Source organism: Malaclemys terrapin, chromosome 2, assembly GCF_027887155.1.
Source record: "Malaclemys terrapin pileata isolate rMalTer1 chromosome 2, rMalTer1.hap1, whole genome shotgun sequence".
NCBI classification, from domain to species: Eukaryota; Metazoa; Chordata; order Testudines; family Emydidae; genus Malaclemys; species Malaclemys terrapin.
In genome coordinates, this window is record NC_071506.1 from 112,501,365 (window position 1) to 112,520,531 (window position 19,167).

Genomic DNA, 19,167 nt, shown 5'->3' on the forward strand with positions numbered 1-19,167 from the left:
AGAAGAGAGGGCAGCCAGCTCAGGGCCGGAGAAGCCAGCTTTGGAGAGGAAGGCAGCAGTGGCTGCGTTCCTCACAGGGCCTTGCCTGCAGGGTCAGGTGAGGAGTCATGGGGGCCTGTTGGGGGGGGGGGAGGGGGTCACAGACTGGTTTCAGAAGGACTAGTGGGAGGGACAGAGTGGGGCAGGGCATAGGAGGCCCGGGTGTGACAGCATTGAACCAGAGGCTGAATGGGAGTTGAGGTGCAGGGACCCATGGGGGGAATGGAAGAGAGGTGGCTGGCGGGGGGGGGGGGGGGGTGCAGGGACACATGAGGACATGGGGGAGTGGTAGTGCAGCAACACGTAAGGACAAGGGCAAAGGTGTCTGACTGAATGGGAGAGGCTAGGGATCAGCCAAGGTCTGCATGGGGGAGACTTCAACTCCCTAACAATCTCGCCTCCCACCCACCCCCATGCCCCACAAACACCCCCCCCCCCCCAACTTGTTCCATACTTTTTCCACCCACACCCAACAACCCTCCAGGTTCATTCCCAGGCTCCTTCCCAGCAATTACTTCCCTCTCCCTCAGATCCTCCATTACTCTGACTTTCCCAAGCCTTTGTCCTGCTTTTGAGGGGCGTGGGAAATAAGTTTCTGTTTTATAGTTTCTGTATTAACATGCCTCGTAAGGAATTTATTTGTCAAAAAACATTTCCTGAATCTTTTTTGTCTGTATTGTTATAGACATACTTGCTGACAGGTATTTTGAAATAAATTACCAAATAATGGAAACTGGTGTGATTGCACTGTGTTATTTTGACAAAATATGCAGAATATTAAAATTGTGCACAGAATTTTAAATTTTTGGTGCAGAATCCCTCCAGGAGTAAATCCCTCAGGATTCCATCAGCATGGCACATGTATCACCCGAGCATCTTGCCCAGTATGGCATATGCAGGTGAAGCTCCAGAGAGAGACAATGGAGCCACCTCCTGTTGATGCGGTCCTGTTCCCAACAACTAATCCTTTTGCCTAGGTGACAGTGCACTGGGCTGGAAACTTTGAATTTAAGTCTTAATTCTTGTATAGCCTGAGATTAGTAATTCTGTGCTCTTCCCAGCCCTTGGTATTGAACAAGGGCAACTATTGTGCAGGTTTTTTGGATCTTGGAACATGGCATTCTATTCTAGCACTAAGTCTATTTGGTATATACCACTATTTTGTCTGAACAGTACAGTCAATTAATTCCAGACTAAAGAACCATGTTATAACTAATCCTTTTAGTCCTGGAGATATAATCTAATCTACACACTTTTTTTGGGAGGGGGGGGGAGAGAGGGGTAAAAACTAAGTGTTTCTATATTATTACTATGCTCCTGCACTTGGAATTTTTTTAAAAAAAATCTGCATCAGTCTGCAACAATTGTATGAAGAATATAAGGAAGGAAACTAGATGGCTTTTAGAAAAAAATCACCAAAATAAGGATAGATAATACCTATACCTACCTATGTCATAGAACTGGAAGGGACCCTGAAAGGTCATCAAGTCCAGGCCCCTGCCTTCACTAGCAGGACCAAGTACTGATTTTTGCCCCACATCCCTAAGTGGCCCCTTCAAGGATTGAACTCTCAACCCTGGGTTTAGTAGGCCAATGCTCAAACCCATACACAGCTCTTGAGAAGGATTTAAAATACAAGTCTCCCTTCTCCCCCTAAATTGAATACTCTAACCTTTGTAACAATGGTAGCTGGTGTTGCAGAACTTCCCAAAGCTTCTGCTGTATCTGGATAATCTACAGACATCTGATGACATGGAGATCTAGGCGAAGGGCCAGGGGAGATGGTAGGCTCTATACTTGTTTCCTTGTCTTGTATTTTCTCTTCTTTTGCTTCTTGATGTGCAATTGCTATTGGTGACCTGGTATTCCTGCAGTCTGATTGCAATGTACTGAGTACAGTCATCTTTGTAAGTAGTGCTTTAGGTAGACCATCCATAGAGTCTGTGTGGACCCCAGCAAAGCAGTCTGTAATTCTGATGTCTTCATCAGCACTTGTGGTCTCCTGTAGGATGTTTCTAGATGGATGATGCTGAGGGCTGGCTGTAACTGAGGGGGTTGTAGATAGGACTGATTCAGCTTGGCTGTCTTCATCATCATCTTCGTTGTCATTGTCATCGTCCTCCGGGCCATCAGAATCTTCCACATCAAATCCTGATCGATCACAGCCAAACCTTTGCTTCTCACCTGTAAAATACAAAAATTAGAAAAATAGTTATTCCACTAAAGACCTAGCAAAGTTTTTCTATCAGAGTTATCAGCTATGGGGGAATAGGACAAGACAACTTGATATCATTTGAATTGTAATGCTGATACAAAACAGAATCACAAATGTCTATCGCCCAACACTCAAAGTACAACACAAGTGCATCAGCTACTTTCCACTACTAAGCCACAAACAACCAAGGGCTCTACACTTCCATTTTCCAAAGTATATCATTAGGCACACTTACGCTAATCCTGTATCTTTTACTTAGGCATTTTTCTCATGCCTGTAAGACTGCAATTTCCCCCCTTAAATCTTCTCTATATAAATTTTGCAGGGGGTAGCGGGAATTGGTTTCCTGGTTCATTAAGTTTCTAGTGATGACAGATTTGTTTGCCAAGCTTACCAGTGGGATATTCTCAAGTTTGTTACTGACTCATAGGTGGGCATCCTTGCAGTTAGTATGAATCACTACTACACAATCTTTTGAAAGAGACAAACAAAGAATGGAAAGTGCTAGTCAGAAATGTGTCTAGTTAAGGGGCAGGAGAGACTAAAATTAGATTCTACCAGAATTCTTCACTTTAAGAAAAAAGTGGTGAAAGCATTATTAATATCAACCAAACGTACTAGGAGTTAAATGACAACTAGTGCTCAAAACAGCCCTGATTCTGCAAACACTTAAGTAGGCAGGTAACTCTAGTCACATGAGAAGTCCCATTGACTTTAAGTCTAAAAGCTGAACAGACACCACTGTCTTTGCCCATCATTCAGAAATCAAGCTCTTAATCAGTTTTAGTTGGTAAACTAAACTACAGATATTCATTTTTTTTGTATCATACCTTGGGAAGAGAAGAATTTTCTTCAGTAAAGAGAGAAACCCCATCTGTTGTATCTGATTCCAAGCCAAACTGGCTGGATCATATTTGACAAAAGACGAACTGCTTAGATACACTAATATTTTATTTTATATTGGATTAAATGTCAGTCTGCTGAGCTCCCCAAAGAAAATATCAGCACAAAACAGCATTTGGCTCAGAAAAAAACCTAATATTCAAGGATGTCTGGTTTTAGTGTTAAAATTTCAAAAAGCGCCTCTGTTTAAGGGAATTTACACAGACAACTTACTGTCAAGATGAATGACTTATGAAAAAAAACCCAGACCTTAATAAGAATTAAGACCTACTACCATTACTCTATCCAGCTATGAAACTACAAACAAAACATGCATGTCACAGAAAAACATACGAATTGAGTTTTAGATTAAAAAATTATATCATTAGAGCTACCTCTCAACATGTCAAGCCTTTATGCTTTTAAATTAGTAGTAGGATTAGGATAGGGAAGAGCTCTAACTGAATCTTTAAATAATTCTTTGTGTAATGATTCAGCCCTTGCATCCTAGATAGTAATCTGTGCATTAGAAATATAATCTAATAAAGCCACTTTAAATCTACCATGTCATAAGAATCATGTTAGTGGAAAAGTCTGATTACGTTTTAGCCAGTCTTCATTTACAATTTTTACCTGAAGACAAAACTGTTCTTCAAAGAGAAAAAAAAAATCATTCTTGGAAAAATTAATTTTAAACAGCCCTTTCCTCAAATATGCTCAATAGAAGAATAGTTACATACATTATTAATCAGTCATCACACATTTTATGGTTTTTCTTTACTTTCTCATCTCCATTTCCTAAAAGGATCATCAAAAACTTTGTATAATTAATTTAAGGGACAAAAAAAATCCAAAATGAAACAAAACCACATCCAAAACCATACATTTAGGTTCTTAATTGGATCCATCAGCTTTAATGCCACTACAGCTATAAGAGAGACTTTTTTACATATGATACCTCCAGAGTGACCTATGACTTGCTTTATTTCTGACTTTCATCATAATGTGTGGGTCAGTGATTTTTGAAGTTTTGGGGCTGGGGACTCAGTCTGGATTCTCTTTTTAGTAGTATCCCTGGGGAGGGAGGAGGCGGGGGGAGAATCGCACCTGTCTAGGAGATGGCATTATCCCTGTACCAACATTGCATAAGTATTCTTTGAGGAGTCATACTGCTTCTCTTCTTCTCCCTATGCAGAGATCACCTTTCCTACAAATGTTGGTGTAAACTGTATTTGTAAGTCCTATAGGTAAGTAAATCTATCTGAATTAATTTGACTGGATCCTCACATCTATGCAGCAAACAAAATGAGAGTCAAATAGGCTTGTCTCGACTATGAAAAGTAGTAGAGTTTAGGATGGCATTAGCTCATAAATTCCCCAATTGTCTCCAATCTCTTAATTTGACTTAATACCTAGGTTCCCTGTCTTGTCCAAAATCCCAAGAGATTTTTATTCATTTCACAGATTTCTCAAAGAAAGACTCCCTCTTACACTGGACTCTCACTCACAGATATTTATATATCTTCAGATTCTTATACCTAGGCGAGTTCCCCCCTCAATTTTCATATTATTAAATATACATTACCATTCTTTTTGGAGCTTACTAAGATTATAAGGACAGGAGGGACTGTCCTTGTTCTGTGTTTGTACAGCACCTAGCACAACAGAGTCCATGACTGGTACTTCTATGATAATACACATCATGAATAACAATCTGATGAGACTATAAAAGACCTGTGTCTACCTTACTCTCCAAAGCAGAGATGTGTCCTCATTTTTTTTGGTTTTTGCAATCTTCTCTATTATAACACTAATGTTTTAAAATATAATGACATTCAAGTATTGTGAGCCAAGAACATACTTAATACATAAGGAAGAATTAAAACATTCTTAAAAAAAGTATTGAGGAAAAACTATTTAAAACTGGCTCTTCTGGTACATAAATTCCCACTGTGTATTGTGTAAAAGCAAGAAAGTGGTCAGTTTCTGGATTTCACCCTTTGAGTTCTTTCTTGGTGTAAGCATTCATACCTGTGAATAGCTGATTTGTTCTGGAATATACTGATCACTATATATACACATATATTAACCTAATACTACTTTCTATGACCTTCCTCCTCCCCCACAACTTCAGAGGCAAATACTGTCACAACCTTTGACTCAAGGCCTATTGCTAATTGCTACTTAAGCTTTCTGCCTTTAGGGGATAAGACGAAATACTTCAAATGAACAGCAGTAGGAACACCAACTACACATATTTTAAGCTTTTGTTATTAAAATATTCTGTTTTTAAAAACAGACTTTAAGACTCAAACGAAATTGTCATACTGACAACAAAATATATATTTTCTGTAGCTCTTCAATTTCCTGTGATAGAATTATTGTGGTTGCAGTAGCTTATGGAACTGCACACCGATGTCTGCGGAAGACTTAAGCTCAGCACTTTAACAAAGACTTGATATTTTAAACTTCTGTTTGGGCTAATTAGCGTGGTCCCTAAAGATTTACAATTATTGAACCAGATTCTTCTTATGCTTATGTGTTCCCTTTTTGAACTGTGGGAATTTGAGTGTGGATTTTGAGTTACCATTATAAAAAATATGTTGTAAATGTACAAACTATGGTCTGGATCCTGCAAACATGTAGACAAAAAAATAACTTCACATGCGTAAGTAGTTCTCAAAAACAGTTGCAGAGTCAAGCACCCAAAGGCTAGAAAATGCCAGATGTAAGGTTAGCCATTCTATCTGTGGCTGTGCCAGAGACTTCCTATGATATATCGGTCATAATGTATATGTGAACTAGGGACAAATTAAGGTTTCACAAAGAATCTCAGTTTAGGCTTTTCTCAACTTTTGAGTGCTTGACTTTGTAACCTTATCATGCTTTTAATGTAGTATTTTGTATGTAATTATTTATTACCATTATTCATTAGCATTAAAATGGAGCTCTCCTTCCTTTGCCTCTCCATACCCCAATGCTACTTAGGATGACTCAAACCCCATTGCCTAATGAATAATTTTAAAAAAAGTAAAGCCAAGATTTTCAAAACTAGATATTCTACATCCAGTTATGAAAATGTTGACCTTTAAAACTTCCCTAGCTCTTCCTTCTTCCCAGCTCTCCGTATCTCTGTCTCTCTTTGAAAAGTGTGTTTTTCACCATTCTGAGTAATTTTAAAAGATGGATTATGTTGGGAAGGGGATGGATTAGGATGCTACTTCCTATCCACTCTCATGTGTTTCAGGGAGGAGGGGAATCTTTAAACAATATCCTGCACCTAAGAAAGCAATTTCTGCAGGCTTCCACTCTGGCCTGGTCTTGCTGGGAATGCAGACTGCGCGTCTACACCAATGAATGCCAGATGACCTTTGTGAGAGGTATCGGTTGGTGGAGTTCCTCAGGAAGCAGGTAAGAGCTGCAAAAGGAGGTGGCTTGTCTGCGTAGCAACCAGGAGCACAAGGGCTTCATTGACAGGACATATGTGGAAACTTCTGGGACAAAGGATCTAGCTAACTAAGGATGACTACATCAGCACCTGAAGAGGGAGGAGAACTGGCTCCTCCAGGGGAAGGAGACTGTTTGTTGGCCACCTCGGGCAGTAGACAGTGGTGACTAGGTGCTCAAAACAATTAATATTAACAAGGGGAGGGGGAAGAAGGGAGGAATGCAAGCAAATAGTGAAAAAACAGGTTAAAGAATATTTAGATAAGTTTGATGTATTCAAGTCAGCAGGGCCTGATGAAATTCATCCTAGAATACTAGAACTAGTTGAAGCGATCTTAGAACCATTAGCAATTATCTTTGAGAACCCAGAGATCCCAGAGGACTGGAGAAGGGCGAACATAGTACCTATCTTTAAAAAGGAAACAAGGACGACCCTGGGAATTACAGATCAGTCAGCCTAACTTTGATACATGGAAAGATACTGGGACAAACTATTAAGCATCCAGCTTGTAAGTGCCTAGAAAATAATAGGATTTTAAGGAATAACCAGCATGGATTTTTCAAGAACAAATCATGCCAAACAAACCTAATTTCCTTCTTTGACAGGGTTACTGGCCTAGTGGATTGGAAGAAAAACACTAGATGTGATATCTTTATTTTTAGTAAGGCTTTGACACAGTCCAACATGACATTCTCATATGCAAAGTAAGACAATGTAGTCTAGATTAAATTACTATAAAGTGAGTGCACATCTGGTTGAAAGACAGAGGACATACCTAGTGGGATCCTGTAGGGATCAGTCCTGGGTCTTATATTATTCAATATTTTCATTAATAACTTGGACTATGGAATAGAGAGAATGAATATAAACTCTGTGGATGACACTAAAATGGGAGGGGTTGCAAGCACTTTGGAAGAGGAGAGGATTAGAATTCAAAATGACCTTGTCAAGTTAGGGAATTGCTCTGAAATCAACAAGACGGAATTCAGTAAAGACAGTTGCAAAGTACTACACGTAGGAAGAAAAACTCAAATGCACAACCACAAAATGGGGAATAACTGGCTAGGTGTTAGTACTGCTGAAAAGGATCTAGGGATTATAGTGGCTCACAAATTAAACATGAGTAAACAATGTGATGCAATTGTAAGAAAAGCTAATATTCTGGGGGTGGATATGGCACTCCTGTTAATGTAAAACATGGGAGGTAATTGTCCTGCTCTGATAGGCACAGTGAGGCCTCATCTGGAGTAATATGTCCAATTATGGAATTAGGAAAGATGTGGATCAATTGGAGAGACTCCAAAGGAGATCACTAAAGGATAAAATATTTAGAAAATGTGAGCTATAAAGAAAGATAAACATGCCCGGTTTATTTTTAAGTCTTGAGAAAAGATGACTGATGGGGAAGGTGATACATCTTCAAATATGTTAAGGGCTGTTATAAAGAGGACGGTGATTAATCGTTCTCCATGTCCCCTGAAGGTAGGAGAAGTAGTAATGGGCTTTAATCTCCAGAAAGGGAGATTTATGTTACATATTAAGGAAAACTTTCTAACTATAATAATAATTAATCCCTGGAATAGGTCTGCAAGGGAGGTTGTGAAATCCATGTCTTTGAATGTTTTTACAAAGAGGTTGGACAAACACTTGTCTGGTCCTGCCTCAGCACAGGGGGCTGGACTTGATGACCTCTCGAGGTCCCTTCCATCCCTCCATTTCTATGGCTCTATGACTTACTCCCTCTTGTGGAGTCAGGAGCACAATGGTTTAGTTTTTCCATAGGAACAAATACTAGCAAAAGGAGGAGTGGGGTGGGTGGTGGAGCACAGTGGCAGGTGGTATAAAAGGTAGTGGGAAGAGGTGAAAAGCTTAGGTTGCCAGAGTTTCTGTGCACATGAGACTTACATTCTGCAGATTAAGTGTGTAGGATCTGTGTTGTGTAGCTAGTGAGAAATAACCATAGCTGTCATGCAAAACAGTGTGTTGTGAGTGGTTACTGATAGTTGTGATCTGAACATTGACATTCTTCATAGTTGTTATTGAATAGTAACATCAATAATTGTCATTCAGATTTTCAGTCAATCAGTATTCAGGGATTTACATAACTGAGTGCTTTCACTGTAGTCAGTGCTAGCATCTCTGCGTTTTGATTGACTGAGCTCCTAAGCATTATTTAAACATCCGGATTCCGACTAACTCTTTACTTTTCTCTTCATTAGCATGCCTGCTGTGTGCTAGTGTTTGTCTCATTTCTTTTCTTTTGTTCCTGTAATTAAATGCCCAATAAAAAGAACATTTTAAAACAAAAGGTGTCCAATGGCACAAGTAACAAAGCGAAGAGGGGTATTCAAAACATTGGCAGGGCTTCCCAAATGGAGAACACCTGCAGCATTAGATTAGAATTCATCTGGTTTGGGGGTTTTTTGGGTCCAAAGTCCACAATAAAGATAAAGGAGTAAGTTTTAGCTGAGAGGTATTCAGCACACAGTTAAGCCTGGTTATTTGATGCATTAAGCACATATTTTAAGACACAGATTTTTTTAGATCAACTTGCAACTTAGCTTTAAGGATATATTTTGATATTTAAGATATATATTTTGTACTTTAAGTACATTTTTATCAGCTGTATTATATATTGCAGAAGCTTTGGTTTGTATCATCACTCTGAAGTGACTACATTGATGTGCAAAGAATATATCATTATATAAGGACTAAAAGCGACCCCAAGTAATTAGGCCAAAATGCCCTACTTCATTGTGAGAAATTACCTTCTCTAAACACACATTTAAAAGTAGTATGGATTGCACAGTGAAATACTGTTAATATAGAACCTAAGTCAATATTTTGTAAATTTATGCATATGCCTCAATCTCCCATCATCAAAAAGTGGAACAAAAAAGGAGGAACCATGTAGGGGAAACTGATTCCTTAAATGCAGGGCTTAATGTGGGGATATCATTCCCCTCTCCCCCATTGTTTCTCTATTTCCCTCCATCATTTGAGTTTGCCAGCTTCTGCTTAAAAGTGTAGACCTAGAGCCAGAAGCTTGCATTATAAGCAACCTGACAGGGATGAGTGTGGTTCCATTACTCCCACACTGTTTTCAGAACACCAGATGAAAAAAAATAACTCAAGTTCTTTTGGCAATGCAAAAAGGAACACTATGCTTTATAGCCATGTGTACGTGATCACTGCACTGATAGGTCCCTGAGCTTTTGTAATTAATGAATGCTTGAGTATTATCTAATACTAGTGATGTTACTTGTGATAATATCGAACTCTACAGTTGCTGCTTTCTTCTTACGTGGAGGGGAAGAACCATGAAGGTTACAGGTTTTTAGTAATAAGGTGCAGTCTTTGGAAGAGATGTCAAACAGAGGCTGTGACCACTTATTGTAACTGAAAGAGCCTATGGCACTCTTTTTGCAAGCTGAGGCTTGTTAACCAAGAGGTCTTGGCCCAATTCCAACTTTGGTAATTGCTTTTTGCCTACTTAAGTTTCCTGTAAAATTTTAGTAGGAAAAATGTATTTGCTTGCTGACCTAAGTTCTGTATAATATTGTTATTAAATAGCTGATACATCAGAAGAACTGTTTGCATTTTGCTGTGGATATCAGTGCAAGTTTGTAAAGCAATATAGGACATTTTAAGATTAGCATTGTTATAATGATTGTGTTTAAATATTTAACAATTTGCTTAAAATGTTTCGGCACATTTTGTCTTGGTCACAAAATAACCAATTCAAGAATCCAGCTTAGTGAAAATAGTGTCTACTACAGCAAAAAGAAAGAAAGGGAAAAAAAAAATCTATTTGGAGAACATGAAGGATGTTTGTGTAAAGCACTCATGATAAGTGAAAATTAAGGTTTCATGCACCCTTCTTAACTCTGCCCTCTTACATGTATGCAGTTTGACCCTGTCTAATTATGGGATTTAATATTCTCTCAAAGAAAAAAATGATACATCCCTCTAACATCTTAGATATGCATGGGTAACATTCCACTACGTTGTACTACTGTGTATTTATGGGTCCATACATCATTTACATGTGGGAGACAGGTACTGAATGAGGCAAGGGATCTTATGGAAGCACAAACTTAATTGTATCTCCTGACTTAACTGTGCAAATCAAATGGTCTTTCAGAGGGGTTTTTTTGCAATTGAAATTCCTATATATTTTACAGAAGAAAAAGGCTCTATCCTGCTCAATGTCCAAAATTAATAAAGCAGATTCTCTTTATTGATAGGGTGGCCTGATCCAAAGCCCACTGAAGTAAATATGCATACATTCTTCAGTCTGGTAAAGGAGCCCAGCTCTTTTGAATGTATACCTCAGCAGACATATATGTTCACTGAGCACCTGAGTTAGCCTCTCCAGACATCCTTTGCTTAGAACATTGGTGAACGTGCCTAAAAACTAGTATCCGAAGTTCTGCAAATGCTTATCCCGGGATTTTCAAGCACTAATAACGTTACAAATACAAAACTAGCTTTTAGTCTAACTTTTCACGGCTCTTCTGTTCTATAAAGATTATTTCGCAGTCAAAGTTCTAACCCCACCATTTTAGCACAAAAATTGTTTAAAAAAAAAATCAACCTCAAGAATATTTTATAATGGCAAAAATATTTGGAGAGGGGGAATGAGGATGTTTTGTTCTCCCTCAAAAAATGGTGGAACCACCATTTTCCCCCTCAAACTTTTCCAAAGAATGTGCTCCTTAGACCACAAACGAGACCTGAACCTTCCAACTAGATAAATGACAATTTCTGGAAGTTAACTGCAAACAATGATTTAATAGAAGCACTGACATAACTTTTCACTGTAGATTTGCTAGTACTTCAGCTATAATCATAGTTAGTAAAATTGAGTTTTTAATCCTACTTACTGAAGTACACTAGCTTTATGGATAAACCCTCTTGATTCATTTTTTCCTTATGCCCTTGGCCTGCCAATCAGATTAGTATTTTTGACCATGGTATTGATTAGTTAGTTGCTATAATGGCATTTTATCTCCAAGAAGGAAAGAAAAGGCTTAAAGTTCCTCAGCACAGCAGCATTAGTTGGAATTATTAGCATCTTAATATGTCCATTACTGAGACAGCCTAAGGCTGACTAACTCCAGCCCCGCTCTTACCGGTTGAGGATGCTCCAAACTATAGGACTGAGGTAGATAATACTAAGCATTTCTTTACACATTTTTGTAAGCCCTTCATTTATTTTAAATATTTTTCCTGCTCGAATCCTTATTATATATAGTTGTTTAAAAATGCTGTTCATTTTAGTAATAATATTTATATGAGGCATCACAGCAAATGTTTTCATAGTCTAAATTTATAATTTTTCAATATTGATTCTGATATTGTCAGAAATAAGCATGGTATCTGATTTGACTTTTCAGGGCCTGGTCCTACAGCCACTTAGTCATGTAAGTAACTTCCCACTAACATCAAATGGCAAAGTTCAGGGGCTTATCACTTAACCATATCTGGGTAAATTTTCATGGGAGAAGGAGAAGACCCAAGGACTATTCCCCTGTCAAATTCTAAGCTCCTGCTACAAAGCAGAGAGGCACTAGAACTCTTCAAAGAAACAGTTGGGGAAAAAATACATTTAACATTAGCATAACTATGATTTTTCCTTAACCTTGTTTTTTAAAAGGGTGGAACTGCTGTTGCTGAAACTTTCCAAAATTGTTCAGCTTGAGGCAGAGGGCAAGCATGGAAAATTTCTGCCCACATGGATACGTTTGGCAACGTTTATATGCACCTGAAAGCAGGGAATTATAATGGAAAATGTTAGGCAATCTTAACAAGTGTCAGTAACAGCTCTGCTTATGAGAAACTGAAGGTACTTATTACTTGCTGAATAATATCCTGGGCTGATAAACACTTCTACCTGCAGCCTTGAGTCTATTTCCAATAAATGTATCTACCTCTGAGTTTATTTTCTCCAGAACATGTTTAAACCTCAAACTGGGAACATCTACGTTAACAACTAATTAAGGCATTTATTCCATACTATCAAGTTATAGTCTTTATCCAAGTTTAAGAAAGATATAGTATACTATGACAACATAGGTGGAAATATTTTCAAATATTACATTGTATTATCATTAATATACAGCAGCATCTCCTTTGTAAACCATCACCACCCAACCTGTTTTTCTAATAGTACTGCAGGTACATATTTGAGGTTAAGAGTGTTACAGTCTTGCAATGGACATCTCAAATGCCACAGTGAGACAATTTAAAACTACTTGGCAAAGAGCTTTTACAGACTTACAGGCAGATGTTAACAAGAAAATTAGCACCTATTTCTAAATTTGATGGACTACTATTTTTTTAAAGTAAACTCACAGGTTTACTTTAAAGATTAAATTTAAAAACTGCTTCAGCTATTAGTCTCTGCTCATTACTGTCTGACAGACTCATAGTGACATCTGCTGGAAGAAACTTAAGATCCTCAGATGAGCAGCTGTAGATGTTTGAACCTGAAATTAAGTTAAAAAAGAAAAGAGCTTGTGGCTTCTCACATTCTTTTCTTTAAACAAGAAGTGTTATTCACATATAATCTTGCCTTGTGTAAATCTTGTTTATTATTTAAAAAAAAAAATCTTCCCTGGAAAAGAAAAAAAGGTCAATTTTAGATTCTTCTAGATGATCAGTAATAGATTTTTACTGAGGTTTTCATTTATTCTAACCTTTTCTATGCAGGTATGCTCAGAACACAGAATGAAACAGCATTGAACTAATCCAGAACCTTGAAAATCAGTTTATGAACTCCTGTGATAAATGGCACACTGCTAATTAACTTGGAAAAATCTGATCTTTAGAAAGGCTCATGTAATATTGTTTGAAAACTACAATTCAGTGTATACTACATATAAAAATATCTAACAATTACAGTGTGGAAAGCAAATATTTTTAGGATGAAAACTTTCTGCACTAGAGACTGCTCACAAATTCTTCTCATCACTGGAGTTTATTGTTAAATAACTTGTATGATGCAGCTGGTGATTTACTTAAGTCTGCAAACTCTTACACTTGTGAGTAGTTTTATTCAGGCAAGCAACCTCATTCATATGCACTTGGCAGGATTAGGCCTAGAATGTTTACAGTTCAGAAGAAATACAAATTCATCTTATTAAAAAGACTGCAAAGTAAAAACAAACATGGTCAAAAAGGATATCCCCAGTTGTATTTTGTCACACTAAATGGTTCACTTCTGCTGACAGCTGAATTCAGATATTAACATTCCTTATATTGTAACCCTTGGGGACAAGAACATTCCATGGATCAGAAGATGAAAGGTAAAATGACATGGGGATGGTTTAGAACACAAAAGGTGAAACCAAAAAGTATTTACTAATACCCAAATGATGACAAATCCAAATACAAAGAACACTTGTTAAAAGCTCTGATCCCACAGATTCTTACCCAGCAAGGGGGAATCTCACTCTCGTTCTCTTTTAATGAACACTGTAGTCCTGTAAATTCTTAACTGTAATGACTGCAGTGTCTCAAGTTGTTTGAAAAATGGATAGTATTAAGTGTGTGCACACAATAGGAAAATATCTGCAACAGCTTTCCCTTCCTTTTTCTATATGCTGATATTAAACTGTGTAGTACTCCCAGGTGAGAATCAACCTCTCTCTGATATTAGCTTAAAGAACAGGGCTACTTATACTGTATCAGTGCTGGTATTAGTAAGATAACATAAGTAGTAGTAAACTTTAACTGCCAGACTCAAACAAAAAGCGAGTAGTTTCTTTAAATGCCAAACACTAATTTCAGCTGATTAACCCAAGGAAAAACCTACTGAGTTTTATTGGAGACAACAGCTTAGTTAAGTAGGCATCAACAAAAGTCTAGACATGTATATGGCCAATAAGAATATGCATTATTACTTATGCTAGAATAACAAATTATAACATGAGACCTATAGACACTCTGCTGCTTCAGGACATAAGCGAACCATTAATTGCCTAAGGGAAAGATGAAATTTCCTCTATGATCAAGTCATTTCACAATTGTCCCTTCCTGGATTTCTTGCACCTTCCTCTAAAACAGCTGGTATTGGCTGCTGCCGGAGGAAGAATACTGGGTTAACTGAACCATTGGTTCCTATGATATAAATGTGCCACTTCTAACAATCAGTCAGCTCTTTGAGTAAAAAAATCAAAGCATGCAAAGCTGTCATTTATTCAAGTAAAAAAAAAAAAGCATATTTGACACAAATAAAACATTCACCACTGAAAATCAAGGTGGTGGAAGGTGAAAGAATCAAATAATACTGATGTTATTAGGTGAAATCATTTGATTTACACTTCTCCAAAGATAATAAACATGATTCAATCACTATAAAAGTGCAAGCGTAACACCATAGTTTAGATGTATTGTAGTATCAGATCTTACTGTGCAGCATAAGCATTAAGTTCTATTAAAAATAATTAATCAATTTTAAAATAGTGCTGCAGCATTATACACATCTAAATGTACATGCAAGGTGAGGTAATAATCTTTTTCCCAACTTAAAAATGGTACAGTTACTAAATTCCAGCTTATCAAAACACATGATACTAAATTATTTAGAGTAAAATTTTCAAAAGTGCCTAAGTGACTTTGGAGTCTAAGTTCCATTGACTTTACATGGTCAGTTACTGTAAATGAACGGTGTTAACTCAGAGGTTAAATATCAGATCGGTTGCCGTGTTAGTCTGGATCTGTAAAAAGTGACAGAGTCCTGTGGCACCTTATAGACTAACAGATGTACTGGAGCATAAGCTTTCATGGATGAATACCCACTTCGTCGGATGCATGTAATAGAAATTTCCAGAGGCAGGTATAAATATGCAGGCAAGAATCAGTCTAGAGATAACGAGGTTAGTTCAATCAGGGAGGATGAGGCCCTCTTCTAGCAGTTGAGGTGTGAACACCAAGGGAGGAGAAACTGCTTTTGTAGTTGGCTAGCCATTCACAGTCTTTGTTTAATCCTGAGGTGATGGTGTCAAATTTGCAAATGAATGGAAGCTCAGCAGTTTCTCTTTGAAGTCTGGTCCTGAAGTTTTTTTGCTTCAGGATGGCTACCTTTAAATCTGCTATTGTGTGTCCAGGGAGATTGAAGTGTTCTCCTACAGGTTTTTGTATATTGCCATTCCTAATATCTGACTTGTGTCCATTTATCCTTTTACGTAGAGACTGTCCAGTTTGGCCGATGTACATAGCAGAGCCATCATTGCTGGCACATGATGGCGTATATGACATTGGTGGACGTGCCTCTGAAAATTTCCACTACATGCATCTGATGAAGTGGGTATTCACCCATGAAAGCTTATGCTCCAATACATCTGTTAGTCTATAAGGTGCCACTGGACTCAGAGGTTAAAGACTCTTATTTTGTAATAGACAGAGGTGAAGCTTAATAATGTGGTTCTTCGAAAGAACATGGCTAATTTCTTCCACAGAACAACACAGACCTTTAATAAAACAGAGCAAATGGATTTTCAACAAGATATAGGCTCCTAAGTGACTCAGGCACTTTTTAAAAGGTTACCCTTAGTAAACAGAGGTAAATATCAAGTATATTTCCCGATTTCCCACCTCTACTGGAGATTCTCATATTAATTTTAAAATGTTTGTTTCATATGTAGTTTTGCTTCTGTTTTTGCTCTGGAACAACAAGAACCCAATAAAGGCTGAAGAAAGTGGCCTTTGGAAAAGAAACAAAAGGGGTTGAGAGATGCACTCCAACCATTTACTACTTTTGCATGCCTCAAGGGGAGAGTTCCTGTACATGAATTCAGGTGAAGTGGTTACATACATCAAAATAATTCTCTCTTTTGTTTGGACAAACAAAGACTAGAGAATATTGATGAGAAATAAAACTTTACACAACTGTAAAAACATAAAACTAATAAAGGGTTTAAAAAAACCTATGATGAAATAGCAGCAATTAAATGTACAAGCAGCAAGCAGAGAGAAAACTTGGCATATAATCAACATGCATTTCTTCACTGATGCAATCTTAACACCTTACAGTGCATACCCAAAGCTCACAACCTTGTCTAGAGCACTGCTTTTAGAAGGTACTATATGCTTGTATAACCCTGACAGCCCCTGCTTATCAGCAGGTGGGATTGAACCTGGGACCTCTGGAACTTAGTGCATGAGCCTCTACTGCATGAGCTAAAAGCCACCTGGCTGTTAGCTAAGGCTGTAGAGCAGACTCATTTTCTCTCTCTCTCTCTAAGTGGTCTTGGTGCCACTAGATGGGACAGAACACCACACCCAGAAGGTGTATGAGTTACACTTGCATGTACTGGCACACAACTCCAAGAGTAAAGATATGTGGAGTCAGTTTCTTTAAGGATAAACATTTTAATTGTTCCCCAAAACTTTAAATTTAAATAATAATTTAAAAATAACTTAATTGTCCTGAGTCCTAATGATGATTTTAAATCCAAAACCATAACTTTACTACTATAAAGGGAGATATTTAACAATGCAAACATAAACCTATCAATCACTTAAGATTTTTCACTCTAGTGAATAGAACATCCCTGATCACCTGTACTACAAAAGGCCAAATAAGATTATGATAGCTGCAGAATGGTATTTAAAAAAACAAAAACAAAACAAAAAAAAAAGTTCAGCATTTTTTTATTTTATTTTTGTGTGGAAACTGAACATTTGAAATAAAATTGTTCCTAAGTAAGAAATAGATGTGAATAAGTAATGGCAGCATATTTTCTGTGGTACTTGTTTTTGTACTTCAATTACTAAGAGGACTAATTCATGAATTTTGTTGTCAAATAAGAAAGATTACCTTTGTTTTTTCCTTGTCTTCAGAAGGAATAAATCAATTTGTGCTCAGAAAGGGCAAATGCTGCTTCCTTTGTACTTAGAACATTACTGAGTCATACCAACTGAAGAACATTGAGTCACATTCTCAACATTATTAAGCATTACATTCAGGCTGATTCACTTAGTCTGGTATTGGTTGTCAAGTGGGAGCATGTGCATTAATCTATTACCCTTTCTTCTTCTTTCAATAAACTCTTCACCACTTTTCTCTTTAAAGCTTCCCCCACAATCTAATAAACTATTCAATGTAAATAAGAAAAATGTACCAAAGTCAAAAATATGTCTGATCCTACTGCAGAACAGGTGGGTGGGCAGATGAATTCCACCACTACGCTGATGAATTTCTAGAGCCAAAAACTAAGACCTAAAATAATGTCCTGTTTTACCTCTCAGAGTTGGCTAGTGCTAGTGATCCAGCTTATTCAACTAATCAAAATCTGCAATGTCCCTAATTCTGCATTTCTGGAACACACACAACCTCCTACCTTATTCCAAGGGCAGCTTTGAGTGTCTTAAGAATACAGGATTTGGTTCAAATTTTAGTAATTGTTATAAATGCCTTTTACTGATGTTCATGTTATTAATGAAAAAGTAAAAAGGTGAAGGTGGAAAAGCAGCAGAATTGTTAACTGCATATCACCCATCTAGTGATATACACAATCACTGCTACAAGAGCACAGTCTTCTTCTGCATGCAGCACAGTGACTGCTTGTTTGCTTTCTGCGATGAGCTGCACAAAATATTTACAGCAACATGTTAATAATTTGAGCACTTTATTGCAGATTTGACATTTGGTCCAATTTTTGTGAGACTTTTGTATTAAAATTTGACGTTTTTAAGCAAAATTATTTTCAGTGAAAAATGTGAAATTTTGTGATGTGGAACTGCAAGTTCTGCAGGAAAAATTATGTTTCTGAGATATAGCAGGGTCTTGTAAAACTGGTGATATTAAACTGGGTAGCATTTTTTGAACATTTCCCAGCAATGGACTTTTAGCAAATACCATCCCTTTTGTGGCTTATGTGTCTTTCTAGTATCTTTTACTCTCTCGGTCATATTTTTAAGGTGTCCATCACACTGGCATTTCCTTCTAACAGAAGTAAAAGGCGTTGGGTGAGAAAGGCTAGATATGTGAGATGAAAGAAAAACAAATCAATACAAAGGTGGAGTAAAGAAATGAAGTTTTAAAATCCTTACCATATTCTTCTCCATCCTGGTCATCTATTAAGCCTATTGAAACTCCTAAATCCATGCATTTCTTGCTGTGTGCCTTAGACTTCATATGTTTTGTCAAGTTTCCTTAAGAGAAAAACAAAAACGAGTTACTCTTTAAATATACATATATATGTACCCAAGACTGTCACATTCTGCACATGGATCTACACTGATACAAATACAGTTATAGGTGTACTTTGATTTTGTACATAACCGGTTCACTCTTCTCCACACCCAGATAAGCTGTCCATAGTTTTCAAATATTTAACACCCTGAACCGAGTATCACAAAACCTAACTTGTAGGGACCTAGAAAAATCACTGGAACAAACACTACAATCCATAATGCCTGAGTTAGGTGCCTCGGCTCCCTATACAATGAATGGGGACAGAAAAGCATCTAAGAATGAGATCTGCAGAAAACAGCATGCTAGATGGAGAGCCGCCTAAGCTAGCCAATGGAAAATGCAGAGGAGAGAGGTGTGTCCTAAGCCCCATCCCTCTCA

General features: G+C 37.5%; 1 protein-coding gene across 4 annotated transcripts in view; it reads right to left on the bottom strand.

The window, feature by feature from the left end:
• Positions 1-19,167, bottom strand: part of HIVEP1 (HIVEP zinc finger 1) — a 173,292-nt gene that overhangs the window by 2,772 nt on the left and 151,353 nt on the right. For all 4 annotated transcript variants that reach the window (XM_054018313.1, XM_054018311.1, XM_054018312.1 and 1 more), the window contains 2 exons: positions 18,645-18,746; positions 1,712-2,223 (listed from right to left, as the gene is read on the bottom strand). In XM_054018313.1, coding sequence (XP_053874288.1) covers positions 1,712-2,223; positions 18,645-18,746 — 614 coding nt within the window. The remainder of the gene's footprint in view (positions 1-1,711; positions 2,224-18,644; positions 18,747-19,167) is intronic.